Consider the following 20,841-nt stretch of genomic DNA (forward strand, 5'->3'; position numbering starts at 1 on the left):
TCATTCCTTTTCTAAAAATCTGTTACCAAAATTAATCATCTTTCCCTTTGAAAACTCTCAGTCCAACGCTCCCTTCATCATTTCCACTGTTATCACCCTGGTCCAAATTGATGACCGTCCTAGAAATATTAAACTATCCTTTTAGTAGCTTTTCCCCGACTTTTGTCCAGAAATAGAATAATCCTTGAATCATCTTCTCACACTAATTTATTTAACCCACTTTATACTTGCTACTACATCAAAGTGACTCAATTTGGCTTTAAAGAGGGTCCACTGCCTGGCCACACCCCATCTAGTCCACGTTTTCCCTACTGCCCCAGATACGGTAGGTGCACACCTTCCTCTGGTCTTCTGTGCCTGTCATCTCTGCAGGTGCAGCACCACTTCCTCAGTTGGGAGCTCCCTCAACTCCTCGCTTATTCACCCTTTTTGTACAATCACCCAAGTCATCGACCTTGCCAGTAACGGCCACCCTCCTCGCGTCCACCACCCTCAAGGCCCCAATCTGATACTTCCCTACTTCCATCCACACCCAGGAGTCAAATTTCACAAGACTTACGTTTGGACTCAACTGTTCTCCAATTTAAAAAAACCCCAAAACCCCAGCTGCTTGGGGAAAGGAACTCTCCCTTTTACTTTTTACTTCTAAGCTATCTTATCTAATACCGGGCATAGAAGAAGAGACCAGAAAACACTTCATAACATACAAAGAAAAAAATCAAAACTCGAATCCATTATTTTACAACCTGATCACTTCCCCTCACAAGGCAAGGAAAGGCACACATGAACCAGATCACTGTCAACTGTTCTCTACCTTATCCGGCTTCGGGTGGTGGGGGTCACAGAGGCCGTGGGAGAGGAGGAGAGGGAGAGCTGTGGTGACGTGGTTCCCATCGCCATCAGAGAGGCTGGTGAGGCTCCCTCAGGTGCAGAGATGTCTCGTTTCATCTCTTCACTACTTCGTCGAGACACTGATTGTGAGAAATGGTCATTATGCACTTTATAGCAAAAACATTTTAAACTGAGTTCTTGAGACATTTTCTTCAGCAGATTCCAAAAAGAGCAGAAATTACCATACAAGAGGAAAAACTAAAATTTTCATCTTACTGATAACTTGAAAGGATTCTTTTTATTCAAAAGGTACAGTAATTGAAATGTGCACTGAACCCCACATTCCCTGAAGGCAAGGAGCGTGTCTTATCCACCCCTGTAACACTCACAGACCTACCCAGCACACAGTGAGTACTCTATAAAGGTTTCTTTAATCACAAATACAGCTCAAAACCAAAGGCTAATTAAAGCAGTACCTGACAACTACTCATGCTCAACTGAAATCAACCAAAGCTTTCTGAACTTAGCCAAAAACACTGTTAAAGGGAAAGGAAAAAGATATTCATGATAGGGCTACACTTAATTCTGAGTCAGGCCATATTTTTAAAAAAACATAAATCAATGAGTCAGACAGAAAACCAAAAGGTATCAAGTCAATTACTGAGAAATAAGAACAATCAGAAAAGTCCTATTTTGAAACTGGCATAGTAAGACATTGTGCCTTGTCGGAATTACAGAAAGTTTTGAGAAGTGTTAAGTGGAAGCAGTCACTTCAGCCGTTGATAACAGAGCCACAACAAAAGCAGCTTTCTAGCAAGGATGCGCCGAGCACGAGCGGTGCTCATGACGCTGGGCTGAGCCCAGTAAGAAGCGAGATATGAGACGAAGTTCCTGACCTCAGACAAACTCTCTCTCACCTCAGAAGATGCTGGACATGCAGGAGCCATTAGCTGTAGCACCTCTGGGCTGGCTGCAATGCAAGCAGTGTCACACACCACTAATTCTTCCCCGAGACTGAAGCTGCCCCCTTTTACTGGCTAAATTTTTCTTGATGATTTCAGGATAACCACAAGCAGACTATAACTCTGCATTAGTAAAATGATGTCTTTAAAGACCCAGAGGAGACAGATGCTTTCTCCTATTACATGATCTTATTAGAATGATGCATTTACATATCTCTGATATAATTTTATAATTATTCTTGTTTTTCCTTTCAATGTCAGATCTCTGTATGCCCTAAATCAGCAGTTTCTTTTAAGTGGTGTGCTAGGAAATTGGATGAGAATATCTTTCATAATTTTATATATTTTAGAGGAAACAGACTGAGAAGGAATCAGAAGAACTGTTAAAGGAAAAGGCTTTGGGCTGATAATTTTGGCTGGGCTTCTCACTGATTTAAACACCCAGCCATGATGTATACAAAGTGTACTAACTTAAATCCATGTACAAGTGGGGCATTAATTCTATGAGGCAGGGTTATAAGACTTTCTCCTTTCCCGGTCCATTTTCCAGTGGAGGAATTAAAGGTAAGAAAAGGCCACAAAGGGAAAACAACGAGAACTGATAAACTGAACAGTTAGCTCCAGGAGACTAAGAGAGCAGCTCTCCAAATGCATCGTTACAGGATGGCTTTATCATACTGGAACAACCTGGTTTCCAGAGAATTTTTAGTGTGCTCTGAAATAACTCTTCAAAAACAGTCATGACATGCCTTGGGATAAATATTCTAGTGTTTCACAACTATATCAACTTTGTATGAAGTTGTATTTTCAGCACATCATCTAACCCACTCTTGGCACTAAATAAATACTTGTTACATGAATGGTACTATCTAGCTTTTGTTTTCTGTTTTTTAAAATCAGTGCCATGAAATGTGATTTCTATAGAATCTGGAAGATACAACAGTCTGGGAAATTCAGAGTGAAAAAAACCAACTCAAGAGCTAAAGAAGTAAGTAAAGTTAAATAAGTCTAAAGAGGAAGTATTCAGTATCATTACTAAAACTTGTGGACAAGTCTTTTTTATGGAAATTCCAGATAAAAGTCATTACCTGAGATGCTCTTGGCACTTTCCATGGCAGGTACTCTCGGCAGAGAAGCAGGTCGGCTGGTTGAAGATGTTCTTAATAAATGCTCTGCACAAAGTGGAAAAGGTCACAGTAAAGAAACCTGACCCCTGGGGGCTGGCCCAGTGGTGCAGTGGTTAAGTTTGCAGGTTCTGCTTGGCCAGTCCAGGGTTTACCAGTTCGGATCCAGGGCATGGACCTACACATCGCACCACTTGTCAAGCCATGCTGTGGCAGGCATCCCACATTTAAAGTAGAGGAAGATGGGCATGAACGTTAGCTCAGCGCCAGTCTTCTTCAGCAAAAAGAGGAGGACTGGCAGCAGATGTTAGCTCAGGGCTAATCTTCAGCAATAAATAAATAAATAAATAAATAAATAAATAAAGGAGGACTGTCATAGATGTTAGCTCAGGGCCAATCTTTCTCAGCAAAAAAAAAGAAGAAGGAGGAGGAAGAGGAAGAAAAAAGAAAAGAAAAAACAAACCTGACCCTGAACTGTGAAGTAACACAAGGAGCAGGAAGGTGAGTTTTACTCTCTCGCCCTAGAGGCTCCTCCTCTCTCAATCCAGGGTGCTTCAATTCCCCATAGAACGAACTTACACAAAACGACTTTCAGAGCCAAGTAACATGGGAAAACGTTTCATCCAATGTTTTATTTCTAGGGATGAGATATCTGACACAGATGAATGTTTCTAAATCATCGACTGCTACTTACCTCTTTGATGCAATTCAACCAAAATTCAAAGATCCCCTGCTGTATCTAGGTGTAAAGGTTCAAACTAAATAAAAGCCTTGCCCTTACATGCCTACAGTTAGTGGGGGAGCCAAACACACACAGAACCGCAGACAAGTCAGGATGGATAGTCAGAACAACAGAATGATCGAGTGCCATCAAACCAGAGAGAGAGCAGTCGTGCACTTGGATTTCAGGCAGCAGGAAGCCTTCAACAATAGAATGACATTCAGCTGGGCTCTACTAGTAGCGAAGAGGGGTGGCAAATGGTATTTCAGCCAGACAAGAATCAGAGCAAAGGTCAAAGGACATTCAAGTCACAGAATAATAAAACCCCACTGTGGCTAAAACTTGGGCATATGGAAAACAGAGAGAGCAGCAGAAAAAGGGGCTGTAATGGGAGGATGAGGCTGACTGACGAGAGCCTTCATTACCTGCTACGTGGACTTTAGTCTGATGGCAACAAGGAAGCCCCAGACTCTTCTGAGCATTCAGGAAAGGACACAGTCAGACTGCCTCCACTGTCTACATTTGTAGCCTCACCTTGTTCTACTCCTCCCTTACTTTCCAAACACAAGCTGTCTTGGAGTTTCTTGAGTTCCTCGAACACTGGTACAAGCTGTTCCCTCGCCTTCCATACTCCTCCTCCATTCCCTCCTTAGCCTGGCTACCTTTATCATCCTTCAGGTCCAGCTTCAACACTGTTTCCTCAGGACCTGCACGCCCATAGTGGGAGCCCCAAACACAGATCAGCACACTTCTTACTAGGGCTACAAGTCCGACAAGACTGTCATCAGGCCAGGATGACAAGTACAAGGACAGACTGGATGTGTTCACCTGCTCAGGGTATGTCAGCGATGTGTGATGAGGAAGAGGGAAAATGCCACCCCTTATATTTAATGAAGACTATTAGTCTCATTGTCCAAGATGTCCCCATAGCAAACATATTTTGACAAGGGGAAAGGCAAAATTTACTGTACACTAGTCAAACAGGTCATGCAACACTTCTTTCTAAGAAGTGACAATTTTTAAAAAACTGCCTCTCAAAACATCATGATGTCCAAAGTAATGGCATATGACCTTATCTTTCAAGGACAGCACACTTTCATTCCAAAACGCATTTTCTAAGCATGTGAGGAACATTTGGTTGTGACTACACGCTACTCTGGAGGGGAAGGGAGCGGGAAGGACAGACCCACTTTCCTAATGAAGACAGGACTTACACAGCTCGGGTCAGCACATCCTTCTTATCTGGAACAAAGATCACCTCTGTGCAAAGAGCCTACAAGCAGGCATCAATCAGAATTTTGAACCCTGTCGGCAGCTGGCATTCCTCTTCACAGGAAGGGCACATCATGCAGAAAGTCGGACAGACAAAACAAAGTTGGTAGAACACAGAAATAGTAGAATACAGAAATCATCGTTTTGAATCTAATCAAATTTTCCATTTTACAATTATGAAACTGGTCATTTCCCTAAAATCTTACTCTCCCCAAGAACAAATGAAGAAAGTGAAAACAAAAGTTACAAAGACAAATGATTCAAAACAAGGGGTGGAGCCACTAAGGCAGAAGCGCCTGTCATTCCCTACATGGAGAGCGTTTCTAAGTTGCCTTATTTCATTCCCTCTTACACTGCACACACTAGGCACACAGTTGAAACAAAGGTCACGAAATTTACTGCTGATTCATTTGCCCAGCACCTGGCTAAGTCTTGTTCTTACAGCATGTCTAAGGATCCAAGTGCGTCTCAACATGGCAGACAGTTCCTACCAAAGACCAACACTTACTTCCTGAAAACGTACAAAATGGCACTGAAAGCCCAAATAGGTTATTCTTTTCAAATTATTTGTAGTAATTTTCAACAGGCAACACAGTCTGCTGCCTTTTCATGAAGTATTTTCATGGTGAGAATCAAGCTTGCTCAGAGGCTCTTGTCACAGTGAGAACACATGTCCAGCCACTACTGCCTAAGCGGGCTGGGTTCCATCTTCATGTCCAACTGTCAGTTTATCCCTCTTCAGGAAATAAGCTTAGCATATTATAGTTGAGTGTGGTGGGCAGGAGAGACTATATTTTATAGCAATAGAGTCTATTCTATTACCATATGGAGCTATTACTGTCTTTAATTCGTTCATTACACAGAAATCATTTGGGTGCCCACTACTTGCCAGGTACTGGGCTTGGTGCAAAGGTCAGAGAAAGGAAGAAAAGAGGCAGGAAACATGCTCTCATGGAACTCGGAGTCTAGAGCAGAAGTCAGACATTTAAAAAGTCATTTCAAGTAAGGGACGCTAGGAAAGAACAAGTACAAGGGGCTCTAGGAACACAGCAGGGGACGTGACCTGCTCTTGAAAGGAGGTCCGGAAAGGCTTCTCAGGAAACAACATCTCAGTTAAGACTAGAAGGATAATTAATAGCTTCTATACAGGCAAACGAGACCTTGGAGGGGAGTGTTCTCAGCTGAATGCTCAGCATACACCAAAAGAAATCCAGGACAGCAATGTTCAGAGGACGGGGCAAAGAGGAGCAGGTGAGGCTGCAAAGGCAGGGCGGGAGAGCCAGGCCAGGCAAGAGCAAAGCATGCAGACAACGCTGGCCAAGTTAACCAGTTTGAACTTTACCCTGTTGGCAATGAGGAGCCAGTGAAGGTTTGATTAGGTGAGCAGCCTTCTGGCTGCAGTGGATTGGAGCAGTAACAGTACACACAGGCTGATGAGTTAGACTGTACAGAGAAGAGATAAGAATGGTTTGTACTTGGGTGGTACCAGGGGAGATGGAGAGAAGTAAATAGACTCAAGGACTCTTCAATGAGGAAGAATCAACAGACTTGCTGACCCACTGGATATGGAGGCAGGAAGGAAGGAGGTTCCACATCCAGAGATAAGAAAGGAGAAGAGTATTATGGGAGAGAAATAGATGAGAACTCTAGGAGATACCCAGGGAAAGATGTGGAGCAGACAGTCAGAGAGGGAGTTGAGAAGAAAAGTCAGAGTGAATATATAATTTTGGAAATTACCAGCATATAGCTGATGGAGTGAACTTGGTGACATGGAGGTTATGGTAACCTTGGTCAGAACAATTTCATACATTGGTGGGGACAAAACCAAGGTAAGAATGTGTTGAGGAATCAGTGGGAGATGGGAAGGAGACAAGCCTTACCTTGCAAGGGTAAGAGAGACAGTATAGCAGCTGGAGGAGGTGGGGAGAGAGGGAGGATGTCTTTCTTAACATAGGAGAGATGCGAGCATTTTTAAAAGATGATGGACAGGAGCCAGCAGAGAGGGTCAAGTTGAAGACACAGGAGAAGGAGATAACAGCGTGAGGTTAACAGCATCTGTGAAAGCTCAAGAGGATGAGACCCAGGGCTCAGATAAAGGGGATAAACCTGCACAGAGATATTCTGTTCACTCCTGACACACAGGTAGCAATAATATGAGCATACTAGGTCTGCTACTTAATTCTCTCTTATTTTAGAAATCACAGAAATAAATAGGTACAGGCAGTTGTTCCTCTATTGTTTCTGAAACCAAATTTATAGGCAAAGTAGTGGGCTTAAAAATAGGAGCCTAAATATCCAACTTCTGTTCATAGAGAGTAGTTCCAAATGGACCAACGCTTTTGCCGCAAACAACTATAAAAATCCTGAAAAAATATGAAAATCAACTACTTAAAGGTACTGAAGAGAAACCAAAAGCAAGCAGAAAATGAAAGGAGGCTAACACTTGGAAGAAGGAAACAGCATTGGGTGAGTTTCCCAGTTTTATGGCTGTAGGCATGAGTGTAGGCCCCAGCTGAGGCCACACAGAGCAGCTAAAATTTGGTAGAAAGCCCACAGCCTTACTGCCTTGAAGCAGGGGACAGATCTTGGGACAACCAAAGCTGCTGGAAAGCGAGGGTTTAGGCAGAATACCAGAAAGGAAAAGGCCTCCAGTTCTGCATATAAACTCTGCCCAAATCTCTCACTGACCTCTGAAATCCACAAACACTCAGATTCCAAGGAGCTGAATTAAGGACAAAATAACTGAACAGGTATTTCAACTGAAGGTGAGAGGCTGGAGTTGGAGGTGAGCCAAGTTAACTGCTTGCTAACAAAACCCAATTTTCTGCAAAGGAACAAAATAGAATCCAGAATCTCTACAATGTGTGATTCACACTGCCAAGGATATAATTCAAAATTACTAGACATACAAAGCAAAAGGAAAAAGTGACCCATACTCAAAAGAAATGGAAACCTACTCAAAGATGGCCTATGTGTTGGAATTAGTAGAAAAGAATTTTAAAAGAGCTATGACAAATATGCTCACCATTTTAAAGGAAAAGACGTTCTCAAGAAATGAACAAACAGGAAATCTCAGCTGAAAGTTATGAGAGTATGAGACAGGCCCTCTCTGAGATGCCAATGCCAATGACAGCCTCAAGCTGAAACTGGAGCAGACACTGAGGAAATCCTCTGGAACACCAGCCCCACTCTAAACACAAAACATTACTAGAGCAACTGGAAGCCTACTGTGCACTGAGGACATCACAGCAACACCAAATCTCAAACTCAGCCCAGCTCCTGAGTAGATTAACTCAAACCCCCACATTGAACACCGAGCAGAGGGAAAGAGGTGCCCGTGTAAAGGTATAAAACCAATCCACTATCCTATATAAGATGGCCAGCTTTCAAAAAAGAAGAATAAAATATACAAAAAGCAAGAAAAAAACAATACACCCAGCTCAAGACACAAAATAACCAATAAAACCAGACTCAGATATGACACAGATGTTGGAACCATCTGACAGGGCGATTAAAGTAACTATGATTAATACGTTAAAGCCTCTGATGGAAAGATCAGCAAGAATTTCCTATTTGATTTAAGAAGATGGAAACATAAAGTTTCCACCTCTCTGCTGAAATTAGACAAACAAACTGTGAGAACCATGTCTCAAGTTCTCAACTGGTGGCAATTTTGCCAACAGGTCAATGTCTTGAGGTATTTTTGGTTGTCACAACTGGGGAGGTGGGGGTACTACTGGTACCCTAGGAGGCGTTTTCTGTCTAAGGGATAGAGTCCAGGGATGCTGCTAAACATCCTATAATGCACAGAACAGAGTGAATTGACCGTATATAATTTTTGTTGTTGAGGAAGATTCAGCCTGAGCTAACATCTGTACCAGTCTTCCTCTGTGTTGTATGTGGGTCACCACCACAGCATGGCTGACAAGTGGTGTTGGTCTGCGCCCAGAATCCGAACCCTCAAACCCAGGCAGCCAAAGAGGAACATGCCAAACTTAACACCATGAGGTCGGCCCCTATAATTTTTTTTGATCAACTGGCATGGGGGAAGGGCGTGGTGAATGGAATGCAGCCTGTGACAAAATTAATGTAACTGTATTACAGAACCATAACATAACACTGAAGGGAGTGGAGAGAAAAGGAGCTGGTCTAAGTAACTTTGGGGAAACAGGTGTTTTGACTGGATACTCTAAGGCTAAATACAAAGAACTGTACACAAACACTGCACTCTAATTGGTAAATTTGCTTCTCACGGGGTTATGATTTAGCAATCTTGAAACTACTGCATATGTATACTAGGACTGAACAATTAAGCATATATATTGTAGATAATGAGAGCCAGGTTTCTCACTATCAGGAGAAAGAAGTTACAAATAAAGAAAGGGAAAAGGCAAGAAGGCACCCTTTGGTGCTGGCTTGGAGTCAGAGGCATCAGCATAAGCACATGGTTTTTGACAGACAGATATAGAAATAATAGTTACGTGTGTATGCCTGGGTTGGTATCCATACAATTTCCTAGCTCTATCCAGAGAAGGACTAGAGGCAGTGAAACCTCAGTAGGAATGAGCACAGCTAGCACACAGATCTTATTTTCTAAATACTATTCTCTCATAAAAGTAACCAGGGCTCCTTGGTAAAATGGTTGATACCAGAGCTGGTACAGGAAAAAAACAAGTCTGGAGCATCTTGCGGGGCCTGAAAGTAAGAAAGTGCTTTGTGAGGGTGCACCAAAAGAGCAAGGGGTCAGTGTAAAAGGGCTCCCAATGGCCAAAGTTGGAATAACTTGAGCAAAAAAATAATCAACCCAAAGAATAAGATAAATATCCATGAGTCTACACTAATATAAATAAACGCTATAACAAGTATAATAATATAAATAATTCCTCGAGAAGAAATGAGGAAATAGAAAATCACCACTAGAACACCACAGTGATGACTGCTGCAGGCAAAATGCACAAACAGATGCTAAAATTAGTGAGAGAAAGTTTAAGCAGAAATGGGATTTATTAATTTCTGGCAGACAACCACCTTACCCAAGGGATCAAGGTCAACATCACCAGTAATAAGACATACTGACATCATGTGCCCCCAGATATGAATCACTTAGAGGGCACAGCACTTCTGTGGTATCCTTTCCAATAATACACAACATCAACCTAATGAGGAGAAAATATCAGAGAAACTCATACCAAGAAACATTGTAAAAATTAACAGACTAGTATGCTTCAGAAGTCTCAAGGTCACGAAGGACCGGGAAAGACTGAGAAGTGTTGCCAACTGGCAGAGACTTAAGACAACTGAATGCAAAGTGGGATCCTATATTTGATCCTGGAATAGACAAAGAATATCAGTGGAAAAAATCCCAATAAAATGAAATCCAAATAAAGTCTGCGGTTTTGTTAATAATAATTTACTGCTATTAATTTCTCACTTTTGTAACTGTTCTGTGGTTACAGAGAATGTTCACATATGGGAAGCTGAGCAAAGGGTATAAGAGAACTCTGATATTTTTGCAACTCTTCCATCTGTCTAAACTTATCACAAAAGAGTTTAAAGATAGAGCGAACACCTTAAACAAATATTATTATGTGTGTTGAAGTATACTGATTGCAAATTACCTCGAAAAGCATTAAAAAAAAAGATGGACTGAAGAAAAGATAGAGGGATGGATAAATATGTGAATATGTGATAAAGTGACTATAGCAAAATGCTGTAGAATCTAGGTCGTGAGTGTGGATATTCACTACACAATTTCTTTCAACTTTTCTGTATGTTTGAAAATTTTCATAATACTATGTTGGAAAAAAATAGGAGCCTAGATACTTTGGTTTATCAAGGCAAACACCAAGAACCACAAAAGGAGAAGGAAAAAGGGGGAGGAAAAAACCTTTAGAAGTGAACAGATCTCCATTAGACTGTACCTACAGGTGGGTGGGGCAGCTAACGGAATTCTGGGAATTTCCCCGTTAGGGTTGCATACAGAGCTGAGCCAGAATCTGCATGGAGAATGAAAATTGATGTGAAACTTTTTTAATAGAAGATTCTTCTTCTTTTCTTTATTTTAACTTAAAAGAGAGAACTTTTAACAAAGGTTTGGCTTTTAGTAAAACCTCGTAACTTTGTACACCTTTATTACATGTACCCTTATCATAAATCAATTTTTTCAAAATATTGTTTTAAAAAATTTTACATGTCTAGCCTCAAGTAATACAATTTAGACAGACAATAAGTATGAATTCCTTGACAGAACATGACTACACTTGGACTAATCAACTTTCTCAGATACCTATGTCTGAGCTGACCACACAGACGTGACATTCACAAGGTCACACTGATACCGGGCAACCCCAGGCTCCCCAACCATCTGCACCATCCAGCCAAGGTCTTTGCTTAGCACTCCGGACTTTCTAAGATCACTGTGCAAGTGGGGACACTGAAGACCTTTCAACTACCTGTATCCATGTACCTGGTAGGAGATCTATCCTGTCCCGCTTAAGCCACAAATACTAATTCACATCCTAACTACAAAGATTCACTGAGGCGGCACCAGTCAAGACCCTAGCCATTTCACTCAACTGCCAACAACACCAACAAAAGAGCATTGATTAGTCCATTTACAATAAGATTACTCTAGTCTGAAACATTTTCCTGCAACTGACATATAAGCATGATGGTAAAATAGAACAAAAAACCGAACCTAATAAAATGCTTAACTGCAAAAAACACAAATTCTCTAAGTTAAGCATAGTAGAACTAGCAGCAGCACCTTCTTAAATTTCAGTAATGAAGCCACCAAAACTTTCAAAATGAAAATTATAGACTGTGTTTCTTGATTTATGCCAAGATAAAAGAGACAATCAAGGAAGAAAATCAGTTCAAAACAGAGCTCAAAAAATACTACTCTCTTACCATAGGCTGGATAACCACAGCGGCTTTTTATGACCAAGAATCATGGTTGTTCTTAGTTTTCTAAGTAGTTTCTTTCTCTAGTGACTTTAAAATAAAAGGTCACACTATCAACAAATTCTCAGATAAAAATTCACCTAAGTGTGTTTCCCTCTCCCTCTTGTGTTTGCACTCTTTGAACTAAGCCCCATTAAGGCATAACAACAGAGTGAAGTGGAGAATGAGAGCAACGTTAACACAGACTGACCGCACACACCCCAAGCCCAACAGCATTATCATCTGATACATCACCAGATAATAAAATGAGGAGAGCCAGGAAAAGGTTTAATTCAGCAGAGCCCTAAAGACACAACACATTTAGTCTATGTCTTCAACAACCTTGGCCCAGGGCCCTTCCCCACCCCATTCCCCACCCGCAAAAGCCAAATTAATAGGAAAAATTAAACGGTATTCTTTGCCCAGCTTCCCATATTTGTTCTTTCCTAAGAATCCCTTGGAGTGCTTGTGAAAATGAGGATTCCACACTCCCTTTCCTGGAGAGTCCATGTCAACAGATCTGAGGTGAGGTCCAGGATTCCATATTTAACCAACTGACTCAGATAAATCTTACCAACAGGTAAGTGTGAGAAACACTGCTGGTGTTGCCTTTCCCCAATAAACCTTGCCCCATCGTGACCCGATCAAGAAGAGTCTAGAAGGTAGCCATCACAAGGGGAGAAGGCCCCAAGGGTCGGCCTCAGGAGGCTTGGAAAGGCCCAGGGTCATTTCTCACTGGAGCATCCCCACCCTCCTCGAGGCTAACTGGGGCCTGAGGACTCGGTATTCTCTGGTATCCCAGGATCACCTCAGTGCTCTCTAGATGGGAGCCTCCCCCAGAGGGCTGTCCCAAGTCCAGTGTTACACATACTCCCAAAGACTGTGGTGTCCTGGCTCCTGGCTCCGACTGCAGGTCAAAAGGCTGACTATTGACAGAACTGGGGCGCACACGACAGGCAGCGAAGTGAGTGCTCCTGAACCTTTGGCTTCCATCTTTGCCCTCAATACATGTGGCTTTTTAAGTGCCCGGAACATAACATGTATTGATGCTTTCTCACAGCTACTTATTGGCAGCTAAGCAAAATCCTGCAGACTTTGGTTGCCTTGCAATGAATTAAAATCTTTTACTCATAAACAATAAAGAACCATCCTTTTCAGCCACTTGTGCTACTAAGAAAAAATCCACACGTAACAGCAATAAAATCTAACAATGAGCATTTACTATGGGCTAAAATTTTTGCTAGCACTTTATATGCTTTAACTCATTTTATTCACTCATCTCACAATTTTTTTATCTAGAGCCCAATAGAGGCATATCTTGTTTTATTGCACTTCGCCTTGTTGAGCCTCACAGATACTGCGTTATTTTTTACAAATTAAAGGTTTACAGCAAGTCTATCGGTGCCATTTTTCCAACAGCATTTGCTCACTTCCTGACTCTGCGTGACATTTTGTTAAGGTACATACATTGGGTTTTTTAGACATAAGGCTCCTGCACACTTAACAGACTACAGTATAGTGTAAATGTAACCTACATGCACTGGGAAACCAAAAAATACTCGTGACTTCCTTTATTGTGATATTTGCTTTATTGCAGTGGTCTGGAACTGAACCCACAATATTTCCGAGGTGTGTGCCTGTACTAGTAGAGGTGCTGAAGACGCCTCAGTGAACAAGACACAAATCCCTGGCCTCACGGACCTCACAATCTAGGGAGGCAGACAATAAAAGTCACAGATAAGTAAACTATATAGTATGGCAGAAGGGAAAAGCACTAAACCTAAAAAAACTTTTTTAGGGGCTGTCTCCATGCCCAAGTGGTTAAAGTTCCACACACTCGGCTTCAGTGCCTCAGGATTCGCGGGTTGGGATCCCAAGTACAGACCTACTCCACTCGTCAGCCATGCTATGGAGGTACCCCACATACAAAATAGAGGAAGATTAGCACTGATATTAGCTCAGAGCTAATCTTCCTCAAGCAAAAAAGCAAAAAAAAAAAAGAGAAGGATTGGCAACGACGTTACAAATCTTCCTCACCACAAAAAATATATATATATATATTTTTTTTTTTAAAGGGAGAGAAATCAGGGAAAGGAGCGTATAGAGGAGAGAGTGGTTTATAATTTTAAGTATGGTGCTCAGGGCTAAGGTGAGATTTGAGCAAAGCCTTGAAAGAGAGCAGGAGTGAGACACCTGGACACCTGGGCAGAGTGTTCCAGCAGAGAAAGAGCTAGTGCAAGGTTCCTGAGTCAGGAGTGTGCCTGAGTGCTCAGAGGACAAGAAAGCCTGTGCGGCTTGGCAAGGGGACCAAGAAAGAAAAGTGGTGAAGCCAGAGAGATAAGTGAGGCCAGGCTGGGAGGTCTGGAGGCCACTAAGACAACTCAAGCTTTTCTTCTGAAAGAAATGAAGAGCTAATGGAGAGTTCTGGGTAAAATGACATGTCCCAATTTACATTCTTCAAGACTACATGGACTGTAGGGTTAAGAATAGATTATGAGGGGGATTAGGACTCTTTTGCCAGAATCCAGGTGAGAGATGATGGTGGCTTAGTCCAAGGAGGTGGTAGTAGAGGGAAGAGCAAGGCTCTGGTTCTGAATGCATCCTGAAAGTAGACCCAATGGGGTTCCCTAAAGAACTGAACAGGTCTCTGATATGGGGTCTAAGATAAAGAAAGGAGTTAGGGATGACTCTAAGTGTTCCGGAGAATGAAACTGACAATAACTGAGATGGAGAAGACAAATTACAACAACAACAAGTTTGGGGAATGTGGGAATCTGGTCCTGGACACACTCAGTCTGAGAGTATTCAATATCAAAATGGAGATGTCAAGTAGGCAATTGGATACACAAGTCTGGAGTCCAGAGGAGAGGAATAGGTTGGAGACGTCAGTGTGACAAAGAGCAGTTAAAGCCATGAGACAGATTCAATCACAGAGTGAGTACACACAGAAGAAGAGAGGCCGAGACTGAACTCTGGGGCACACCACCACTTACAGGTCAGGGAGGGGAAACAAGCACAGTAGACAGAGGAGCGGCCAGGGAGGGAGGAGGAGACACAAGAGTGTGGGTCATGGAAACCAAAAAGAACATCCTGGAATAAGGAGTGCTCAACAGGGCCAAATGCTGCCAACAGTCACATGAGACTAGGACTGAGAGCTGACTGGTGTGTCACCTACAACCTCAAGGAAAGCAACTGTGGTGGAACGGGAGGGTGAAAGCCTGACTGCAGAGCCTGGAAGGGAGGCTTTAGGAATCCCGTGAGCTGGGTATTCAAGACTATTCCCAACTCACAGACAAGGAAACTGCGCCACAAGAGGCCAAAGCCAGGACACATGAGTCCAGTGATCTGTACCACATACACATACCTAGCCCCTGATGGATCCACCTGGGAGGGGAAAGTGGGAACATGGTAAAGATGTAAAGAGAGACTTTAAAGCTTCCACTATTTGTTCCCTTAGCGAGAGAATCTTCTGAGGGGGGAGAAGACCTCAGGTCACGATTGACGAATAAACCAGAAGCCAAGAAGCAGAGGTAAAAGGCAAGTCTTTGTGCAGGGAAGGTAGCAGCAGCACCATCTTGTGCTCCACTGTCCCTAAATGTGTGCACAACCAGCTTATCTGAACATCCAAGACTGGCAGGTACGGGGCCAGACAGTTCAACTGCCACAGTGAAATCTTCCCGCACAGGTGCTACATGGAGCCCATGGAGCCAGCTCCCTAGGTTCTTTAAGGGAGTAATTCTCACAAATCTGCTTACTTCCTCCCCACATCTGTTGAATCCTTGTAGTCTCACCCACAGAGCCTAACTTCCATAACCGAGAGAACACACAGAGGAATGCCTGGAGGAGACTGGCCTGCATCAGCTAAGTGAGCCCTTGGCTGCCACAAAGAGCCGTGTGAAAATGGGCAAACCCTTTACAAATGCACAGCATTGCTGGACCTCATCTTTCAGAGTCTCAGTTTCCTCTTATAAACAATACAGAGCACAGAGATTAAAAGAATGGGCTTTGGAGTCAGGCTGCCCCTGTCTACTGTTCATTAACTGTGTTAACCTGTGTTAAGTTACTTGACTTTTTGAAACCTCATTTTTAGCATCTATAAAATAGGGATAACAACACCTACCCTAAGAAGAACTAGGAAATACAGTGCCTAGCAATGGGGTGCACTCTCTACCACCCACGCTAATGCTGTGAGAGCTGTCTTCCAAGATGCATTTATTAATAACTCATCTCCCTGTTTGTAACTAAGACATATTATTAGTAAACTTCCAATAAAGATATATACCAGATTGGTTGAAATAATGTCTAGAACAAAGAAAATAACAATTTACTTAGCCCAAAATGTCACAAGAACCAAAAAATTAATAACAAAAGTGAAATACTGCAACAGATGAGACGCACCTTGAACAGGGATTTCTCCATAGTTTGGTCTCTTATCTGACAGGGCTGTCAGGGGTTTGGATGTAGAGATTGGTCCACTTATGGAATGTCTCTGAAATCAGAAGATAACCGGTGTCAAAGTCAGGTTAAATTTAGAGCTGGGCCTCACAAAGAAAGCAAATGTTGCAGAGAGTAAACATTTAGTTTGGATTTGCATAACTCCTTCCATACTGTTACAGTAAGGCCAACACACGCACACACACTCTCTGTCTCTCATAGGCATATAATGTGATCAAAATACTATTGAAAAAATTAATACAGAAAGATCCCATGTGCCCCTTACTCAGTTTTCCCCAATGGTAACATCTATAGTATAATATCACAACCAGTATATTGACACTGATACCGTCAAGACACGGAACATTTCCATCACCCTGAGTATCCCTCCCGTGGCCCTTTTACAGTCACACCTCCCTCCCCTTCCCTGACCCCATAGCACTGACCCCCGGCACCACTGGTATTCTTTCGTTTAAAGAGAATTCTTAAATATCACATACCAATTGGTGAAACACGAATGTGCTCCTATCGTACTTTTACTGGCCAACCACGCACTGGTTCCAAGTAGATCTCAATTCTGTCACTACTCACTCCCTTTCCTACTACAACTGCACCCATACAACTAGTCATCTCAATTCAGCACGACTTTGTCATCGGCTTCCTCATCTCCAGCCTTATACATACATACATCCCTCTACATGCAGCCAGAAGCATCCACCAAATACCTAAAACCTCTCAGTTCTTCTGCTTCACCGCCTGCCACCTCTAGGTAATGCTCAAACCACCAAACTGCTTCTCTCCACACACACTGTGCTGTTGCCTGTATGTTTTTTCTCCTGCTTATTTTCTCAGCTTTCCCTAGTGCTTTATTATCTAGCTAACTTCTATCTACTCCTGTCATGTTCCCAGTAGAAACCCACATCCTTACCAACACCTGATATCGTCTTTTAATTTGAGCCATCCTAAAGGGTATGTGCTGGGATCTCATTGTGGATTATTTGATTTCTGTCTCCCCGGTGACTAATGATGTTGGCCATCTTTTCATGTGTTTATTGGCCATTTATGTAACTTCTCTTGAGAAGGGACTTTTAAAATTTTTTGTCCGTTATTTATTGGGATGAAGCCAAGTCTTCTTTGAATACAAGTCTTTTGACAGATAAATGTATTGTAAAAATATTCTTCCCAGTGTGTAAGTTGTCTTTTCATTTTCTTAATGTCTTTCAGAGAACTTTTAAATTTTGTGCCCAATTTATCAATTTTCTTTTATGGTTCATTCTTTTTCTTTTGGTGAGGAAGACTGGCCATGAGCTAAAACCTGTTGCCAATCTTCCTCTTCTTCTTGAGGAAGAGTGGCCCTGAGCTAACACCTGTGCCCACCTTCCTCTATTTTGTATGTGAGATGCTGCCACAGCGTGGCTTGACGAGTGGTGTGTAGGTCCGCGCCAGGAATCCAAACCTGCAAACCCCAGGCCACCAATGGGCTGCCAAAGCAGAGCACACGAACTTAATCACTACACCACTGGGCAGTCTCCTATAGTTCATTCTTTTTTGTGTCACAAAAAAAGAAATCTTTGCCTTCTTGAAGGTCATGAAGGTTTTCTCTAATGGTTTCATCCAGAAGTTTTGTAGTTTTAGCTTTTACATTTAGATCTATGGCCAATTTCAATTTTTATAAATGCCATGAGGTAAGACTTGTGGCTGTTTTTCTCCCCCTATGGATATCAGGTTGTCCCAGAAACCTTTGTTGAAAAGGCTATTCTTCTCCCATTGAATTACCTTGGCACCTTTGTGGAAAATCAATTGACCTATTTCTGGACTCTCTAGTCTACTGATCTCACGTCTACATTTAAACTTATGTCAGTAACACACTGTCTGGATTACGCTACGTGCTAAAATCAGGTAGTGTGAGTCCTCCAAACTTGTTCTTTCTTTCCCCAGATGCTTTGGATATTCAGTCTTTTGAATTTCCACATAAATTTAAAATTATATTATCAATTTCTAAAAAATAGCATGCTGAGTTTGTAATTGGGATTGTGTTGAATCTACAGATCAATGTGAGGGAGCACTGCAAGATATTAACAATATTGAGTCTTCTAATCCATGAATATGATGTGTCTTTCCATTTATTACTTCTTTAATTTCTCTCAGCAATATTTTATAGTTTTCATTGTACAGGTCTTACACAGTATTTTATTAAATTTATTGCTAAATATTTCAATTTCTGACTGTTCATGGGAGTGACTGGATCTAAGCGAGAGCAAGCTAAGTACTCAAGCCAGAAGTTATCTCGTTATAACCTTATCTTGTAAGTGACATCCCAGCACTGCTGCCACATTCCATTCATCAGAAGTTAGTCAGGAAGACCAGCCAGCCCTCAGGAGGGGCAGACTACACAGACCAGGACTACCAGGAGGTGCCGATCACTGGGAAGCATTTCAGAGGCTGCCTTTCCCCGGGACTTATGGATCTCCTTGGCCGTCTTGAGGCTTATTTTTAAGGTCATTTAGGGCAGGTCTAGAAGAGAGTTCACTCTAGGGCTATTTAGTTTTACTTTACGGTGTGGCCCTTGGAGGTCTCTAATGAATGCTCAAATATTCAAAGAGGTTCTGTCACAGTGGCCAGTGGGAACTCAAATGATCCCTGCCCTGTGGAAACTATGGTTTGTCCGACAGCTCCCTGGTAACTGTCCTTTCCTGGTAAATTGTTCTCGCTCAGCCTTGTAAAGGTTCACCCTGTGCATGTGCAGACTGGCATTCAGGCCAAGACTCAAAGGGACATCTCTGCAAAGTTCTAGACCCCCTTTTCTGCATAGACTCCCCCCTCCCAGGTACTCAGCCCCGTAAATTCTAGCACTCTCATTCTCCTTGAACACTGATCTGTGTCTCCTCAGGTCCAACTGGTTTCCCCTTCCGTGCTCCATCTGGGTTCACCCTCTCTGCACCACCATCTGGAAACTGCCTACAGGAAAAGTGTGGGCCAAAGTAGGACTTGCCTCATTTTTTAACTTTTATTTATGGATCACAGTCATGCACTGCCTGTTGTACAATATCTGAATAGAATTTTGTCCTATATTTTGTCCAGCTTTCTAGTAGCTTACGCTGGCAGAATAATCCAGCCCGTTACTCCCTCATAGCCAGAAGTGAAATTCCCACAGGGAGTTTTGAAAAATTAACAATCCCAGTCTTGGGCCATATTTCCCAGAGATTCTTGTTCACTGGGATGAAGCCTGGGAATCTATTTGTTTAAAAACTCTCCCACGATTTTTATGTACAATTAGGTTTGAGAAACACTGTGCTAACTAATCAAGTACTAAAAAGCTACTGATTGTGGCTTGTAATTATTAGTTTTTTTCCAAGTTAGAAAGAGGAGATTTTTCCCCTCTTACCTTTACAAAGTTTACAAAGTGATGCCTTGTATATTAAACTTCAACTGACAAACACTACTTAGAGAAACTCCACCTTATCTGAAGTTTATTTTTGCACACTTACTTTGTTTTTATTTACATCTTCAGGTCTTTAGAAAAAGTGTGATTAATAGAGCATATAAAAAGCTCATTACAGATCGAATATGGAATTCCCCTTGCCTTCCTTTTAAATTAAGAGTATAACATAAATATAAATGCAAATTCTACATAAACGTAAACGCAAAGCCACTAATTTGCAACATTACAAATGAGGAGGGAGCACAGTTTTACCCTAAACTTTACAAAGGATAAAGTTAAAAAGTTCACTCACAAAATACATGACCAGTAACTCACACAGCACAAGTCTCCATTCAAAGAAAATGCTCCCAAGCCCTATTTTTTAGGGAAGAGGTGCAGCCAAGGCTACCCTAAATCCCAGGGAACTAGGTTTTATGCTATTTTTCCTTTGGCTACTATCAATCACGTGGAAAAACTCCACCTCAGCTACTCTTTCCACAAGTTGGCTTACTAGCAAGGGCACGAGGAGAGGGCCTCTCAAGCACTACAGAGGAACAGAGGAACAACCATCTGCCCTGCTTCTGGTCTGCACTTCCACAGCAGCAAGGAAGGGCACCTTCTGAAACTTGTTTCTCATGCATCAGCAATGCCCTTGCGCTAGACCGCTACAAAATGGCCCACAACGAACCGTGCTTCTCTGACTTCATGCCTTGCGCAGACCCCTCCCACTCTGAATCCAGGTTGGCCTTACGATTTGCTTGCACCAAAAGAACGGGATAGAAGAGACCTCGTCAAAGTTCCAAGCCCAGGTCCTAAGAGGCTTTGTTAACTCCATTTTCACTCCCTTGGAGCTTGAGACTCCCTGCCACAAAGAAGCCTGAGAGGAGAGAGCACGCAGAGAGAGCAGCCCAGTGCTCTCCATGGATGCCTGCTGAGCGCAGGTGCCAGCCCACCCGCCAGCTAAGAGCACGCAGAGAGAGCAGCCCAGTGCTCTCCATGGATGCCTGCTGAGCGCAGGTGCCAGCCCACCCGCCAGCTAAGTGTAGCTGCAGGCGGAGCCCAGGCAAAGGCAGCAAACGACCGCCTAGTCAACCCAGAGAAATGTGAAAAATAATAAAATTGCTGTTTTAAACC

General features: G+C 42.5%; 1 protein-coding gene across 10 annotated transcripts in view; it reads right to left on the reverse strand.

The window, feature by feature from the left end:
* SPECC1L (sperm antigen with calponin homology and coiled-coil domains 1 like) overlaps positions 1-20,841 on the reverse strand; it is a 135,698-nt gene that overhangs the window by 47,795 nt on the left and 67,062 nt on the right. For 8 of the 10 annotated variants that reach the window (XM_044775374.2, XM_070516585.1, XM_044775370.2 and 5 more), the window contains 3 exons: positions 16,251-16,341; positions 2,882-2,965; positions 815-971 (listed from right to left, as the gene is read on the reverse strand). In XM_044775374.2, the coding sequence (XP_044631309.1) occupies positions 815-971; positions 2,882-2,965; positions 16,251-16,341 (332 nt within the window). Of the gene's footprint in view, positions 1-814; positions 972-2,881; positions 2,966-4,852; positions 4,965-16,250; positions 16,342-20,841 lie in introns of those variants that run through there. The other 2 variants (XM_044775378.2, XR_011505501.1) reach the window with 2 other exon arrangements.

Source organism: Equus asinus, chromosome 8, assembly GCF_041296235.1.
Source record: "Equus asinus isolate D_3611 breed Donkey chromosome 8, EquAss-T2T_v2, whole genome shotgun sequence".
Classification (NCBI taxonomy): domain Eukaryota; kingdom Metazoa; phylum Chordata; class Mammalia; order Perissodactyla; family Equidae; genus Equus; species Equus asinus.